The sequence below is a fragment of the Eulemur rufifrons genome, chromosome 16 (genome assembly GCF_041146395.1).
Source record: "Eulemur rufifrons isolate Redbay chromosome 16, OSU_ERuf_1, whole genome shotgun sequence".
Taxonomy (NCBI): Eukaryota; Metazoa; Chordata; class Mammalia; order Primates; family Lemuridae; genus Eulemur; species Eulemur rufifrons.
Genome location: NC_090998.1, coordinates 15138689 through 15156389, shown reverse-complemented (window position 1 = coordinate 15156389; position 17701 = coordinate 15138689). Strand labels below are relative to the sequence as shown.

At 41.1% G+C, this 17701-nt stretch overlaps 1 protein-coding gene across 1 annotated transcript in view; it reads right to left on the bottom strand.

Moving 5' to 3' along the window:
• PTPRO (protein tyrosine phosphatase receptor type O) overlaps nucleotides 1–17701 on the bottom strand; it is a 265264-nt gene that overhangs the window by 7745 nt on the left and 239818 nt on the right. The window contains 6 exon segments of the mRNA XM_069491204.1: nucleotides 3895–4017; nucleotides 4235–4369; nucleotides 4944–5020; nucleotides 6107–6197; nucleotides 14208–14289; nucleotides 17649–17684. Coding sequence (XP_069347305.1) covers nucleotides 3895–4017; nucleotides 4235–4369; nucleotides 4944–5020; nucleotides 6107–6197; nucleotides 14208–14289; nucleotides 17649–17684 — 544 coding nt within the window.

Here is a 17701-nt window from a genome sequence, read left to right as displayed (position 1 = left end):
AGGGAGCTGCCTGGCTGGGAAACCTAAGAGGCTGTGGTCTCCTTCTCAGGGCAGCCAGCAGCTAGCAGAAGTCGGACTTCAGCTGAACCCACAGCTGTGCAGGGCTTCTTCCCTGTCTTATTCTGCTTCCTTTGCTCCCTTATGAGTTGTACCCAAGAACACACTTTCAAAAAAATCACTGATATGCGAATGAATCCCTGTCTTGGGCTTTGATACCCGGGGACCCGACTCACTGAGCTTCAGTTTTCTCATATCTAAAAGTGGCCTAACAGTACCTATAACAAGGGTTGTTGTGCAGCTTGTACAGATTGTGATCATGTTGCTGAAGGATGGTATGTGTTAGATATCATGATTACTACTCACTCAGTTCGTGCCTAGTGTCAAGCACTAGAAGGTGACAAGTTGTGTGCTATGGTGATGTTTTTTTTTTGAGGAGACAGAGTCTTGCTCTGTTGCCCCGGGTAGAGTACAGTAGTGTCAGCCTAGCTCACTGCAGCCTCAAACTCCTAGGCTCAAGCCATCCTCCTGCCTCAGCCTCCCGAGTGGCTGGGACCACAGGTGTGCGCCACAACGCCCAGTTAATTTTCTGTTTTTTAATAGAGATGGGATCTTGCTCTTGCTCAGGTTGGTCTTGAACTCCTGAGCTCAAACGATCCTCCTGCCTCGGCCTCCCAGAGTGCTAGGATTACAGGTGTGTGCCACTGCACCCTGGCCTCCTTTCTTATTAAATGAGAAAACTCTTCTGGTTTTCATCTTACTTAGCCGCTCCAAATTTCTCTTACCCTGAAAATCTTTCCTTATTTAGTAATTTTATATTTTTATACTTGGAAAATTTTCACATAGCAATGTGAAAGGAATAACGAAGGGTATAAACAAAAAAATGAAACAAATAGAAAAATATATTCATTAGCACAGCCCAATGTTCTTTGGGCAATTTATTCTTCATTGTAGGAGCTTAAAATTCAGATTCTGGATGCTTATGGCCAAAAGGGGTCACTGTGGCACCAGATGCTTGCAGCTACTGTGTCAATGCCTTACAAGCAAACATATCATTCAATGTTTTACTCTCATTTTTCAGCCCTTCACATGGTTGTCACTGAAAGATAGGTCATCATTTAAGACCAAGGACAACAAGCATAGTATTGACCATACAATAATCTATGTGACTCTTCCCTGTCAAGGGAATAGGCATGGATGGGAACAGACCCTGTTTTATGCTCTGCAATATTTTTTTTCTCCTAGATACAAACCCAGGGAAAGATTTTTTCTGTTTGTCTAGCAGTTTGCACTGGCTTTCTAACTGAAATAGCCAAGAAAGCAAGCAGAGTTCAAATGGCATTTAGACTGTCAAATATGTTCTCTGATGGAAAGTCTGTTGGTGCTTTACAAGGGCTTTATTATTTTTGAAATATTTTGTTTATTCACTGATTTATTCATTCTACAAAGATAAAATATTTGCTGCCAAAACTCACAGTATACAGGGGGAGGCAGACATGAAGAGGGAGAATTGTAACCATCTGAAGTGCGCTGTGATAGCACAGGCTACGTGAGATTCCGCTCCAAAGGAGAAAAGAGCTAATGGTCTCTGAGTCCTAGGAAGGAGCCGCAAAGGAGGCAACGCTTGGGCTGAAACTCTGAGTAGTAACGTGCTTGGGGAACAAGGAGGAGAAAATATGCATTTCAAAGGAATGGAGCAGCTCGAAACACAGTCTGGCACAGGAATACCTGGGATTTACCTAAATTCTCTTTGTAGCAAAAGCCATTGTTAACTACCAGTAGTTAAAAAGTGATTTATCTCTTGTAAATATCAGTGATTGGATAGTCACTGAGTTCTTATGTTCTATGGTTATAGACAATCTTTGTTTCATTGTCTATATTAAGGGTCAGTAAACTTTTCCTACAAAGGGCCAGGTAGTAAATTTGTTTGTTTGTTTATTTATTTATTTGTTTTAGAGACAGAGTCACATTCCTTCACCCAGGCTGGAGTGCAGTGGCGCCACCATAGCTCACTGCAGTCTTGAACTCCTGGGCCCAAGTGATTCTCCCACCTCAGCTACCCAAGTAGCTAGGACTATAGGTGTGTGTCACCACACCTGGCTAACTTTTTAAATTTTTGTAGAGATGGGGGTCCCACTATGTTGTCAGGGTTGGTCTTGAACTCCTGGCCTCAAGCGATTCTTCCGCCTTGGCCTCTCAGGGATTATCGGCATGAGCCACTGCACCAGGTTCAGATAATAAACATTTTATGTTTTTGTGGGTCATATAGTTTTGGTTGCCACTAACTCAGGCTTAATGTAACACAAAAGCAGTCCTGAACAATATGCAAACAAATGTGGGATGTGTTCTAATAAAATGTTATTTATGGACACTGAAATTTGAATTTCACATAATTTATGTATAATGTTTCATGTTGGCCGGGCGCGGTGGCTCACACCTGTAATCCTAGCACTCTGGGAGGCCGAGGCGGGTGGATCGCTCGAGGTCAGGAGTTCAAGACCAGCCTGAGCAAGAGCGAGACCCCGTCTCTACTAAAAATAGAAAGAAATTATATGGACAACTAAAAAATATATATACAAAAAAAAATTAGCTGGGCATGGTGGCTCATGCCTGTAGTCCCAGCTACTCGGGAGGCTGAGGCAGTAGGATCGCTTAAGCCCAGGAGTTTGAGGTTGCTGTGAGCTAGACTGACGCCACGGCACTCACTCTAGCCTGGGCAACAGAGCGAGACTCTGTCTCAAAAAAAAAAAAAAAAAAAAAATGTTTCATGTTAAATACTTAAAATTTTTTCAATCATTTAAAAATGTAAAAAGTATCTTAGCTCATAGGTTTTACAAAACAGGCAGCGGGTCAATTTGGTCCACAAGCTGCAGTTTGCCATCTCCTGGTCTACACTAGCAGGAAGAGTTGTTTCTAAGCAGGGAAGAATATCTCAATGAGGATTTTCCTATTACATTTTGTCCTCCTTATAGGGCATGTTCAAAGTAGAGAATACTAGTAAAAACTCTCCCCTATATCCTATAGTCAGAAGGCATCAGGGTGACTTTGGTTGATACTAGCACCTAAGCCTGGCACAGAAACATTCCGCATGTGTTCAAAGACTTGCCTTCTGAGAGGCAGCAGGCCTTGCGAGAAAAATGGACTTTTTTTTTCACATTCTAACAACCAGAAATCAATAGCACTTCAGGAAAGATATGGAACCATGATGAATAAGGCCTAGAAGTACCTTCCAAATAGTGAAAAACCAAACCAGAGCAAAATAAGGAAAAATAAACCAAATGAAACCCAAACTACTAAATCAAGGTTTAAGTGTTTAATTTAAAACACAGTCAGGTGTGGCAGATCATGCCTATAGTTCCAGCGACTCTGGAGGCTGAGGTGGGAGGATCGCTTGAGCCCAGGAGTTCAAGGCTGCAGTGAGCTATGATTGCGCCATTGTACTCCAGCCTGGGTGACAGTGTAAGACCCCTGTTTCTAAAAAAATAAAATAAAAATTTAAAATTTTTTAAAAAAGTAGCTATGCTTTATATATCCTAATTATACTCATAGGTGGTTAATATAAGTAATGAGAATACTTCCCTCCTCAGTCACTCCTGATAAGCAATGAATAACTGTGTCTTCCATTACCCTGGGCTAATCTGAGAGGGACCAGTGCAGACTTGTTATTGCATCTTGTCAGGCCCTTCAGGCCGACCACGGCATCCACACCATCTTTGAGGAAATGGGAAATGACTACCCTGAAAGGAGATTTTTTTTCTCTTGAAGGAAGCAGCATTGCAAAGCCCAAAGTGCTCATTATTTTACACAGTGGTGGGTTGGTCTCCTGGCACTTGCTGGGTGGCAGTGGGAGAGGTATCAGCGTGAGGACAGCACCTGTCGTCCTGCTTGGTGACTTACATAGTTGATCCGGAAGTGTCTACAGGCCCAGTCGTCCTGCTCTTCCTCTGAGATCATCTCTACCGTGATGTCCCCGTAAGCTATCGGTTCCTCCGTGAATGGCCAGTAATGGTCACATTTCACCTGGAGTGAGGATAACACAATCTTCTAAAACAAACAGGCAAGGGAAGAAATGAAGTCTGTGTTCACTTAGGGAACACAAAGGGACTTTCCTCCAAAGGACTGTTGTGAAGATGGAAAATAAAGTAAGTACAATAGTCTCTGCTACACATCAAGCACGTTATCTGTGGCAGTGGCCAGGCAGTTTGGCGAGGTAGGAACAGCCCCATTCGGCACGTACCCTCCTTTTCTCGTTACACTGAGTGAGCATAACAATAATGTGAGACTTTTGCTGTAGGACCATCTTCCAGAAGTCATTCCTGGTTTCAGGCAGCGGGCCCTGGGTGGCAATGTACTCCTGGGGTGAGTTGTAGCCCTGAAAAATAAGTGACAAAGTTATCACCTAACCAGCCACTGTCAACACCAAATGCTGTTCCACACCAATGGGAAAAAACCCAGAATTTTCTGGTGATAAAACTGGCAAAGGGTCACACACCTATGTAACATTTTCTCCTTTGTTCATCAAAGAGGCAATGAGAATAACTGGTTACATAAGTCTGTGTGATTTTAAGCATAGTTCTCAGAAGGCTATAAAAATCACATCCACACATTTTTATGACAACAACCACTCTCTTTATAGATATTTAAAAGGCACAGGTGCTCGGGTGGAGCCCTTTGAGTTTGTTTGCTGAAACTGAAATTTAAACATAAGAAAGGTGATCCTTAGCATTTTACCTTTTCCATTTTGTAGTCCTTTACAAAGAAATCGGAACATTACTAATCTATGGGTTCCCTCCCTTCTTTATTCTGAAATGGAATAATGGAAACTGCTCTTTAGAGTTTGAGCTGGGTGGGGAAAGGCTCCCTTTTCAACTGTTTGACACACGCATACAGCCCTGAGACTGTCCCACTGGCTGGGCTAGCGTTGGGATGCCTGTTTTTCTGCTTACAGGAATGTAGTTGGCATTGATGTAGTCCGCACCTTCCTCTTCATTCATGGAGACTAATCTTACACGGCTAAAGTCATCTGTAAAGAATAAAGAGAAAAGAAATATTAAAAATCAGGATGGAAGGAAAAATGATCTTGCCCATCTCTATCCAATATCAAGTCACACCAGTCAATGGTAGAATAGGTAAATAGTTTATTTTAGCCTGATATTTTAGCCATTCCTCAATCTCTTGTTTAAATAAGTACATAAATATATTACAACCACTATTTTCTCCCCACCAGCTCTCCTATCCTTGATAGAACTGTCTCCAGGGTGTCTGGGGGTTGTGCAGAATATTTACAGGAACTAAAATATCTGGGAGAGTGTATGGAAAGCTATAGCATGTAGCCTGAATTCATGGTTTCCATTTCGCCTGGGGACACCCACAGAATTCACTGCTTTTGGGAGACCTAGAGAAGAGAAGATGCATGGGGGATTTTTGGTAGGGGGACATTGAATGAGGGAATTAAATTCTGAACTGTGTACAGATGTGAAATGTTATCGTGATAAGACTACCTAATTTCATCAATAAACCATATCAAGGAAAGAGTTCTCTTTCTAGAGCTTTTTCAGCCTCCCACTTTTCCATTCTTGCCCAGCTCACCTGGAGTGTAGCAGAGAGGAAAGTTAAATCTATACTGGAATGCATTTTAATTGTCCTTTAAGTACCTTATATTACTTTTTTCCCCCTTAAAAGTTGCTTTTTATCACAAAACGCTAAGCAATAACCTAATTTGCCAGAAGTTATAGAAGGCATTTCAATACATTGCACTTTCTTTCTATTTACCTCCCTCCAGTGTCAATGAATTGACTAGAAATATTTTATAAGAGCACAAATTATCTGATTCCTAATTAGGCTAAGGCTCTTTGATCTTCAAAGGGCCAAATGATCAGCCTTTTCTCTTCAGATACAATTCATTTAAAAGCATACTAATTAAATCTTCCTCCGTATAATAGGATCTAACGACATCAAACAGGAGTGAGATGAATGCAATCTCAGGATGGCCTAGAGGTCCAGACCACAACTGGGTGTGGGCAGAGATTGGTGAAATTGACTGATCTACATTAACAGTCCTTCAACCTTCAAGAGACATGAGTAGGATCAGCACTATTGACCATCTTACATGGTAGGATGTTTGTGTAACGGTTTTTACATCGATTCAGCGGAAGATCTGCAGCAAAGTGTGGAATATCCAGTCCAATCAATTTCAACTCCTGCAAAGGACAGAGAATGGATTTGAGATTTCTGTGCATGGTGTGAATTGAATTATTGATCACACAGACTTATTATTCACATTGGATTATTCTTCATTCCCTGTATATAATAGAATCATAACATGCTCTTTGCTATATAATGTTGCAGTAGTTTCCTTTGGGGTAGAATGTATTTCTCCACCCCACTGTTGTCAACTTGCTCTGGCCAATGAACTTGGGGAGAACTCAAGTCCAATCAGAAGCTTCAATGCACTTGTGTAGTTTGATTTTCCCTCTTTTTTCTGCCCTCTGCCAAGAAAAGGACATGCCCAGTGAAGATGCTACTCCCAGAATGAAGAGACGCATGGGCAGACCTGACTCTTGCCTGGAGCCTAAAGCGAACTGCCCCAGAAGTCTCACAGACCTACGAGTGGAAATAATAAATGTTGTAGGCCACTGAGATTTTGTGATTGTTTCTTATATGGCATTATTACAGTAATAGCTGTAAAATACAACACATAAATACCTTGGATAGTGGTCAACTGGAGAAGGAAGAACTATTAATATATGCATAACTCTCAGGGTATGGAAGATTTGAAAACAGAAATGCTTTTCAGATTTTTGGAGGAATAGGGTAACTGAAACTTATGCAATTTGCATAAATACTTCCTATTCTATGAAGGAATGTAGGTCTTTTTTGCTTGTAGGCAATGAGCTTTAGAGAAAGACAGAAAAGAGAGTGAGGAGCAATGAGAGGGAGCAATCTCCATGTTACAAAACATAGAATTAACAGGCACGAAACATTTGATAATGAATCTTCAAAAACAAAGATGAATTGGTAGCAGTCGGCAAAATCCTTCAGTGAGAACAAGAACATACAAATATCTGCCTGCATGTATCAGTACTCTTATAAATCCCATTATCAGAAGGTGCACAGATAGGAAATTTTTATATAAACAAACAAGCATCGGACTTCAAGAAATTTCTGTTATGGGAAAAGGGGGTTTCTTCTAAGTTTCTATGCTATGTATCTCATAGAAAACAGGGGGGCTGTAGTCAGGCCACCTGTATTCCTGGAGGCATCATTCACATTGTGGTCTACTTGAATGAAAACCAGTGGAGTTGTGCAGTGCACAACCAGTGCAGCAGATCTAGTTACATTCTTGTACAAATTCTAGAGAAGTATCAGTAAACAGCATTTATAATCATCTATAAATTATCTATATAGTGTGCATCTATACCCTATACCTATGTATCTATACTAACTTCTTATACGGTATGCATCTTTCAGTAAGACTATTAAGTGAGGCAGTAGAGAAATCACCTGCTATACATTTTATTTACATTTATAGAATGGCATTATTGAGCACAAGTTTTCCTTTTCATAATTCCTCCCAGTTATTACTTCAAGGAATCATAGGCTGGAGGAATACTTCTCTGGGAGAAGAATTTTGGAGAGTCTTTAAACGCTTTTGAAAGGAGTTGAAGACATTTGATGATGTTTTGAGACATTGAATAGGGATCTCTTTTTCATGCCCTTTGTGTCTTGATTCAAGTGCTCTTTGCAAAGCACACGCTTTAGTGATTAAGTTCTTGAGTCTTCTGCTGCTTTCAAATAGAGGGTCCTTGGTGGCAACTTCCCTTGTGCTTAATGGCATCGGGTTGCACGCCTGTAGTCAACACGCATGAACTGACTTAAATTGCCCAGATTTCTCTCTTTCTTTGATTCCTCGTCACTTTTGGCTTTTCAAGACCACATAATCTTAAGCTCTTTGGCCTGAGTTGAAGTCAGTCTTATAGACAAACTATGTGAAGTATGATCCTCAACTCACAAAATTAGAATTTTTTCCATCTCATACAAAACTCTTGCTTGACAAATGGATTTAGACAGAAGCTTGTCAGTGTTGCTTTACAACTGAATGCTCCATTTTAAAGGGTTTTCAAAGGTTGACTATACTGTTCTTGTAAGAAACAAAACTTATTTTTAGCAAATTTCAACTAAATCAATGTTAGATTAGTTCCTTTCGGTGGCTATAAGCTTATTTAAATGATGTTTCCATTGTTTAAAATATTTTGGAAATCTATCTCATTTAGAAAGTGCCTTTATAGATAATTTGCCAAAATATCTCACCTATTTTTGTGTACTACTTATAAACTTTATGGTCTTGGAAAGGGAGTTCAACTCTTGTTAACATCAGTTTAATCATTTGTAAGATAAGGCTAATAATTTCTCCATTCCTCACTGGTTTATAGTGATTATCAAATGGAATAACTCAAGTAATACCTAATGCAGCACTACTGATAATGACTGTGAAATGCTTCTGCTATGAATCTTTGTTTTGCTTTGCCTGACTCCATAAATTCTTCCTCCTTTGCCATTTGTGCTAACAGACCAACAACTCTCCCCACAACTCCCCTTTGGGGACAGACTGATAAGCCACAGGAAAAGATCTCAGATACGAAAGACACTGTGGAAACAGATTGAGGCTGAGAGTGGGAGCACATATGGAAGCTGACTAACTGATAGAACTTTAATTGTGTGTTGCCTCCCTGCTGTAAATGCCCTAAGTTGATAAAAGAGGTTTAATTGGCTGAACACTGTAAATGGAAATTGCCAAAGTTGGATTGCAGCAAAGCAGGAACTGCATGTAAACACAAAATGCTCTGCAGTCTTTGTAATGTAGCCTGTCACAAAGTGGAAAATCAAATACTAAGTTTCCAGTTCAGTAGCTTTGCAGTTATTTTCTTTCCAACCATATGGAAATCGCATTGGCTTAAATCTTCATGAAGGCAAAGTATGGGGTGACGGCCTGAAACCAACATAAATCATTTCTGAACTTTCTTTTGTCAGTTTTGTTTCTAATTTATCATCTTTCTTCCCTAGGGTACATAGTCATCTGTAGGGCGTTGAATGGTGGTCCCTAAAAATATATGTCCCCATCCTAACTCCCAGAACCTGTGAACGTGAACTGACTTAGAAGAAGTCTTTGCAGATATCAGTAAGTTAAGGATCATGAGATGAGATCACCCTGGAGAGGAGGAAGAGGCCGTACAAAGTTGGAGGCAGAGATTAGAGCTAGGCAGCTGCAAGCCAAGGAACTCCTGCGCTATCATTCTCCCCTCGAGCCTTCGGAGGGAGTGTGGCCCGGCTGACACCTTGATTCTAGACTTCTGGCCTCTACAACTGTGAGAATAAATTTCTGTGGTTTTAAGCCAACAAGATTGTGGTAATTTGTTATGGCAGCTCTAGGAACGAACACAGTTGCCCAAGCCCAATAGCAGTCTATGTTTTGTTGGCTGTGTTTGAAGCATACAAGGCTCAAAAAGCAAAGCACAAACATATGCATTCTATTAGTCTGTTTGGGCTACCACACCAAAATGCCATAGAGTTGTGGTTTAAATAGCAGACATTTATTTTTCACAGCTCTGGAGGTTGGGAAATCCAAGATCAAGGTGCCAACAAAGTAGATTTCATTCTCAGGCTTCTTGTCTTGGCTTCTAGGCAGCCACCGTCTCACTGTGTGCTCACATGACCTCTTTGTGTGTGTTCTGGGGGAGACAGAGAGCGAGAGAGCTCCCTGGTGCCTCTTGTTATGTAGGCATTAATCCCACCATAAGGGCCCCACCCTCATATCCTCATCTAACACAAATTACCTTCCAAAGGCCCCATCTCTAAATACTATCTCATTGGGGGTTAGAGCTTCAACATAGGAATTTTGAGAGACACAAATATTTAGCCCATAGCTTGCACTATTCTCTTCTGAGGAGAAAATGAACTGCATTCTGGTCTTAGAATTTATAACAATGTTGCAGGTGGTAGTTTGATTTTGGTGTTTGCCTTGGGATAGGTTGGACATTAGAGTCAGATGAGTTAGATTCCTATTCATCCACAGGTGTGGAAGAAGTGAGAAGAAACTGTGCTCGTGGTGTTAACAGAAGAGGTTCGATCTGTAGCAAGTAAAAGCTCCTACCAGATACCAAAGTACCAAATGTCACCTCTTGTGAACTGCGCGGCCAAGTAATATAGTTCTTTTACCTTCACAGCCACATTTCTGAACAAAGATGGTGAGGGCCTTCACTATCATCCTGATTAAACACAAGCGCAGAAATTAATGGCAGAATGAGCACTATGTCTCCTGGGCTCTCACATTTCAGGTCTAAAGTCTAGTTCTTCCAAACCTTTCTCATATTAGACATGAGAAATGAGGAACTGATTTTAATCCCTGGGCCCCAAATCTCCTTAAGAAAAGATGTATGCTTTCATCAGAAGGCTCATCAATCTTTCCAGCAGATTCAAAATCAGATGCAGAGTAAAAAAATGTATTCAGGAAACACAAATTAGCAACTCATATAGCTTCATGTATGACTTATAGCTGTATTCATAATATATGTAAATCTAGACATTAGTCTGAATTTGCATAATGCTTGTAAATGTAATTTCTCAGTGTGAGTGTGATCTTTTAATGTCAGTATCAAAATCCATACAAGTACTAAGCATTAATATAAACAGAACAAATAAGTGGATTTAGCTAGACCCAGCTGATTCAGCCATTTTAGTACACTCTTGGGTTTCCATTAAAGCTGGAAACTTTTTTTTTTCCTTAAGCTTCAATTAACTATTAACATATTTTAAGAAAATTTTAGGGCTTCCACGTGAAAGGTCTGACATACATGCTGAAATTAGGCATGAGAGCACAATACTTCTTTGAAAGTCAATGAAGAAACCTGACATTGAACTTGAGGATGTGGGGGGCAGGGTGGGGCTGGGGTTGGCGCTACCTGGAGGCTGTCCAGTGAGAAAGGAAGTGAGTCAGAGCAGCAGTCCACTGCTTGAGCAAATGTTAGTCCAAAACATACAGTCTAAGCCTGTGACTTAAAACAGACTCCTAGGGAGTAAGGTGTATTTATTTTCTCACTAGAACAAGTATACGATGTCAGGACTTGGCACCAAATAAATTTCATATATGACCAATAGTGTCCTAAGAGTAAAGATGTAGGGGAAAAAAGCCTCATACTAAATACAAATACTAACCGCTACTTTAAATCATGGTGTGATGGCTCGTTTTATGTATCAACTAGGCACTATAGCCCAGTTACTTGGTCAAACACCAGTCTAGAGGCTGCTGCGGAGGTATTTTTTTTTTTTTTTTTTTTAAGAAGTGATTCACATGTAAATCGCCAGAGTGTGAGGAAAGCAAATTGCCCTACATAATGTGAGTGGTCCTCATCCAATCAGGTGAAGGGCCGAAGAGAAAAGACAGGTCCCCCTGCCATCAGACCCGGGACTGCAGCCTCAGCTCTTCCCTGGGCCCTCTGGCCCGCCCTGCAGATTTCAGACTTGGCAGCCCCACGATTGCATAAGCCTTGAAATAAATCTCTCTCTATACATCCTACTGGGTCTATATCCATATCCCATTGCTTTCTCTGGAGAACCCTGACTGCTACACACAGGTTATGAAGCTTCGTTGTGTCCTCATCCCTCATTCATCCAATATTTCTCCATGGAACATTAATGGCCTGGGACAACTCTTTGTTGGGCAGGACTGTCCCACTCATTGAAGGCCATTTAACATCTCTGTCCCTCTCCCATTAAATATGATTAGTACCATCCTCCCAAATCATTATAACAACCCACACATTCCCAAACTCCCTATAGGAGACACACTGGTACTTGTCTAATTGAGAACCATTGATCTAGTTCAACCTGCCCATTTTACAGAGGAAGAAACTGAGGTGATGAGAAAACATGATTTTTTTCAATATTAACGAGTGGCAAAATGGAAACGAGAATCCAGATTTTTAGATTCCTACTTTATACATCACTAACTCCCTTATAAATCATATGAAATCAGTCTAAATGTATTCATTTATATAATGAATGTATAAAATCTCTTCACACGTTATACATTGAACATTTAGCATATAAAATTTACAACCCTGCTTTTTATATTTTTTGGCACCTAAGGCTAGTATTCTAATCACTTATTGTTCAGTTCTCCCAGCACACTCTCTCTGTTGGGGAGTAACGCTGTCCTTCTCAGGGTAGCTAATCCAGCCTCCTGGTTACGGAAGTAAGAGCTTGTGTAATTCTGCCCTCCCTGGCTGCGGTTGGTTTGAAAGGTCACCATGACCCGGGCTAGTCAGTCAAAATCCTTCCCCGTTAATATTCAAACTACACACGAGAAAGGGAGTCAATAGTTCCCTTTGGAAACCGTGGAAACAAAAGCACGTGACAAGCAAGGGTTGTTGCGGGCCGCATTCTCCACTATGAAAAAGAGGTTGGTTTGCAGTGAAAGAAAGTGAGGCTAAGACAGAGAAAGAAGCAGAAATGAGAAATAAAAAGAGGGACCCTGCAGGCCTCTGGCCCTGGGTTCCAGTTACTCCTGAGACCTAGCTGCTCCCCTTCTCTCCTCGTGGCCTAGCTACTCAGCCCTTCCTTTCATTATACCAGCACCTTACGATCCTTTGAAAAAGTCCCCTTGTCCTTTGGTCTAAACTATTCTGAATTATGTTTTTGTCAGTCACAACTTAAATAATCTTTTCTTTTACTAGAAAATGACTTAGGCAATTTTTTTATAATGATGCAATTCAAAAACACAAGAAAAGCTACACTCGGTTTGATGGCATAAACTGTGAGTTCCCAGCAGGGGTAATTATTCTAGCTGTGCCACCAAGGGCATAAAATCTTGACAGAATTAAGAGAAGCTGTGGCTTTAATAAGGTTGAAAAGTGTAGCTACATCATAATTTTTACCACCATTATCAGAATCATCTATTTTTTTTTCAGCGTTCTGGCTTATATTTCACTATAAAATAATCTTTTTTCATTTTCCTTGATATAATTTTCTGAAATGTCATCCTCATCATCGGTCTCCATCGAATTTCTGGGTTTTGAGGTGTAGCATTTGGGGAAGCATCTATCATCTCCTGTGCACCTGCACACTCTGGGTCGAATTTCTCAGGACACAGGTGGTAGTTAAAGGTCTTTGTCTCTGGTAATGTATACGATTCTTCTCACCCTCCAGTTTCCTGTGAGTATAACTGCACCAGGACTATTGCTGCTTTTTGCAGACTAAAGCTGTCCTTGGCCGATGAGAGGAAAAAAGAAATGAATAAGAAAAATGAGAAGAAAGCAGCTGCCTTAACAGGAAAAAGCACCTAAAATGCTTTTTTTAAAAAAAAAAAAAAAAAAAAAAACCTACAGAATTTAGAGAAGTCACTTTATCTTTCCCTTTTCCCCAAATCACTGATCCCTGGAGCCATGCTGCGGAAACCTTGAGAGATGTGAGGCCAGCTGTGTTATGAGCTGTAAAATATGCGGGAAGAAAAAGTAAGGAACAATTATGTTCCCTACACTGCCGAGATCCTAGACTTCCTCATTTCCAACTACTCTGATGCATGGTCTTAGAGAGAAAGAAATGTGTGTGATTCAGAAAAAAAACTGGGTGTTAGCAGTTTTTTTTCTTTTCCTGCACAAATCATGAATAACTTTCTTTCCCCAGTTTTTTCCAAGGGAAGAAAATAAAACTGCATGAAGGAATATTAAGCAGAATGCCAGGAGTCCTAAAGCCCGAAGAAACGCCCCTGCCAGGCTGTTCTGTGTCCGGGAAACATGGGGTCAGTTTCGTCCATCATCCACCCGCACTTGGCCTCAGAAGCATGAGAAACACACTAAAAATCCTCTGAAAGTGAAATTCTGTCTCAGGCCTCACGCCTCAGCTTGCCTTTTCCCCACTGTACTCGCAATTTCTTTGGTTTTCAGTGATGGCTTCTCCTACGCCTATGCTCACCTCACCACCTGCGTCTGCTCTCTCCTCCCCCACGTTGTCCCATCCGAGCCCCGGCTACTCTCCAAGGCCTGACGCCCCTTGCTTTGAACCAGCAGATGCGGCCCCCCGAGGCCAGCTACACAACCTGTCACACAACCACATCCCAAGCACTGCCAGTGAGCAGGGAAATGGCCCCAACGCAAACCCCCAAATTCCCATGCTCTTTCCATTACAGAAAGTGGGAGATGCTTTGTCCAACTCACCTCAAACTGAAGAGAAAATTTATAGTCAGAGTCTTTGGCCATATCCTTAATGTAGGCATCAAAGTCATCCAGTTGAACCGGGCTTTGCCAAACACAAAGAAATGTAAGATTTAACAATCCTGTTGATAGGCATTACATATTGCTTAGCATCGTACATCGCAATTTGCTTTTACTTGTCAAAGGTTAGCACTCACGTTTAATTTTGGTTCAAGTTACAAGCCCCTACACAGATATCAAACTTCCTTGAGATGGGAGAAATCTCTGGCATTTCACTTGGCTTTCACTCTGGCAGTGTAATATTATACACATGCACGCTCATATACACACAACCATACGTGTTGTTTCCAGAAAACTCTGGCATGTGGAAAAGAACAGAGGATTAGATTCCAAAGATCTGTTTGGGTTGTGCTTTTATTGACTATGTGATCCTGGAGAATTACCTGACTCTTCAGAGATTCCACGTTCTCATCTGTAAAATATTGTAGTTATTCCTGCCTCACAAGGTTGTAAAGAACCCTGTGAGTTCAAACAGTTTTACAAGTCTAAGGAATTGTGCTGCTGACTACAGTCTCCCCAGAGCGGGGTCGGTGGGAAGACGTGCTTGTCCAGAAAGCTCCCGGGGTCCCACTGGAGAGAGCCATGTTTAGAGGCCAGCACATCTAGAAAAGCATCAAAATGGCTCCAAGATACAATCAAGTAACACATCTGAGCTTATATTTCTGCCTCTGTAGCAGAAGTTCTCACCTTTTTGGGGGGGGGAGTGAATAAAAATTAAGTTTTATTTCCTGTAATTTTCTGCTTATCCACTGCTTATCTCTTCTACAGCCCACCTACACCTCCTGCTCCCTGTGGCTGCTCTTTGCATCTGCTGGGGCTGGACTCTGCCGTCTAACCCACGCCTTTCCACCTTGGCAGGGGCCATAGACTTGACCCTTCCCTTAGTCTTGTGGCATGTTATTCAGCTTATATCATCTATCCGCGGGTGGTCTTATGTCCTATTAGCAAATACATAGTATTTAATAGATATTCATTTAAAGTTGTTGGTTAGCTAATCTGATAGGTTCATGCATGTTAAGATTTTAGGAGATTTTAATGGGCATCATACCTCCCAGACAATGCATTTAAACTCTAATGATTTTACTTGATGATAATAACAATAATGACTAATTCATAAAACACACTACAGTTCCTGCACATTCACATATGTTATCATGCTTGGTTGACCCCTGAGACAGACATAAACATTAGCCCCGTGCTCCAGATGAGAGAGCCACGGTGGAGAGTTAAGTGAGTAACCCAACATCACGCAGCTACTAAGTGGTAGAACTGTAATTAGAATTCAGGGAGAATGAGTCCTAGCTCAAAGCTTTTCCCACTTTAAACTTATTACCCTTTCACAAAAGAATGAGGAAAGGTGGGGCTCCTGTCCTGGAGTGAACCCCATTAGAACTGCACTCTCAGGCTGGGTGTGGGTGGCTCACACCTGTAATCCTAGCACTTTGGGAGGTGAAGGCAAGAGGATTGCTTGAGGCCAGGAGTTCAAGACCAGCCTGAGCAAGAGTGAGACCCCTTCTCTACAAAAAAACAGAAAAATTAGCCGGGCACGTTGGTGCATGCCTGTTGTCCCAGCTACTTGGGAGGCTGAGACAGGAGGATCACTGGAGCCCAGGAGTTTGAGGTTGCAGTGAGCTATCATGATGCCATTGCTTTCTAGCCCTAGTGACAGAGCAAGACCCTGTCTCAAAAAACAAACAAACAAAAAACCATTGCATGCTCTGGCTGCAGTCTTTGAGCAGTGCATGGACCTTAGTGTTGGACTTAACTCTAGTTTTCATTTTGTTATAGGAAAATAGGAGGCAAATTGGGAACATATTTATGGGTTAGCAAAAGCAAAGGTAAGAAGCAGAGGAAAAGGAGAGATAAAGGAAGTGCCAGGAAATAGAATGAGAAGGAGGAGAATGAGAAGAAGGAGGATGACAGGGAGGAGAGCAACAAAGCTGGGAGGGGAGAGAGACCAGCAGGACAAGACCTAGAGGGAGAGGCGGAAGGAGAAGTGGAGGACAGGAGTGACAGCATGAGGAACACAGTGGCACTAGGAGTGGGGAGCTGGGGCCGTGGTGGCAGGGCATGTGGAATGGTGAAGAGAAGACAAAGAGAAAAGTGAGGGGAAAGCCTCTCAAAAAATGGCTTCTAGAGAAGGAGGGAAAATTCAATGACAAGAGGGAAGGAGGAAGCTGGTTTGATGTGAAGTTTTTTGGCTTATGGGTAGGTTCCACCATTACTAAACTCTACTAAACCTTTTGTCCCAGTCTTACTTCCTCTCATCTTTGCCTGGGTCTTGGAAGGAGCAAGCACTGATAGAGTCTCTCCTTTCTGTCCCGACACGCTGCCCTCTCGGTGCTCTGGTCTATGCCTCTCTAGCTCACTTACCAACCCAACCAATAGTTTTGGGAAACAAAGTTTTTCTGTTTCTGTCAAATCATCCCTTCCAGGTGACAGGACCTGGCCTCTATTTAGTCTCGTCTTGCCTCCCCTACATCAGTTGGTGTATGCAAGTGGGATGCATACTCATTCAAAATTGACTTAGGAAAAATTATTCTGTATCCACTTGTGCCTTAAAATTATATGCTGCTCAAAGCTAACTAGAAATATTTTTTACATCGACTTTTCTTTTGGATTTTATCATGGCTTACTCATGATTTTTTTCCATTAGTATGGATGTCATAGACCTGGCTGGACACCCTAATTGCCTCCTTGGACTAATTTACCAATGTTCTACCCTGGGCAAGTACCAAGAACAAACTCTATTAATAGGAATGTTCCACTCTTCATATGTAGAGTTTTAACTATGAAAAGGTCTGGAGGTGATAATCTAATAGGCTTTTGAAATCAACTGATAGTTAATTTTTACCCACTAGAATTGTAATTCTTCTGACTTAACAGTTCAGTAGATAAGTAAAGCCGTAAGCTAGCTACAGTAATTATCTTTTCTATTTATTACAAAGATTTCCCAAGACAGCATTATCAAAGTATTTATTATAAGATCAAATAAAGTAAAAGCCTTTGCTTGCAATAAACACAGAATTTTGAAATACCAAAAGGGTTTTTGAAAGCCTTTCATGTGGCTAAATATTAGATTTTCACATACCGTATTTAGAATACCACACTTCCTTCTGCAAGACTTTTAGAATTCCTCACAGCCCTTTCTTTCTCAGATTTCATATGGGAAGAATTATCCTTATTCCTGAAATGGGTTCTGTGATACATATGTGTAAACACACCAACACGCTGTCATAATATACATACATAATACATACATAATATACATCTGCCTCTTTCTTAAGCATTCCTTCTATCTGAAGAGAAGCAGGCTTTTTGATTTGGAAAGTTAGGATCATTATGACAAACATCTTTTAAAACAACATAGTAAGAAAAACTTACTTTGTCAGTTTCCTCTTCTTTAAACCATTTTTACTCCTGAGAAATAAAGAGAA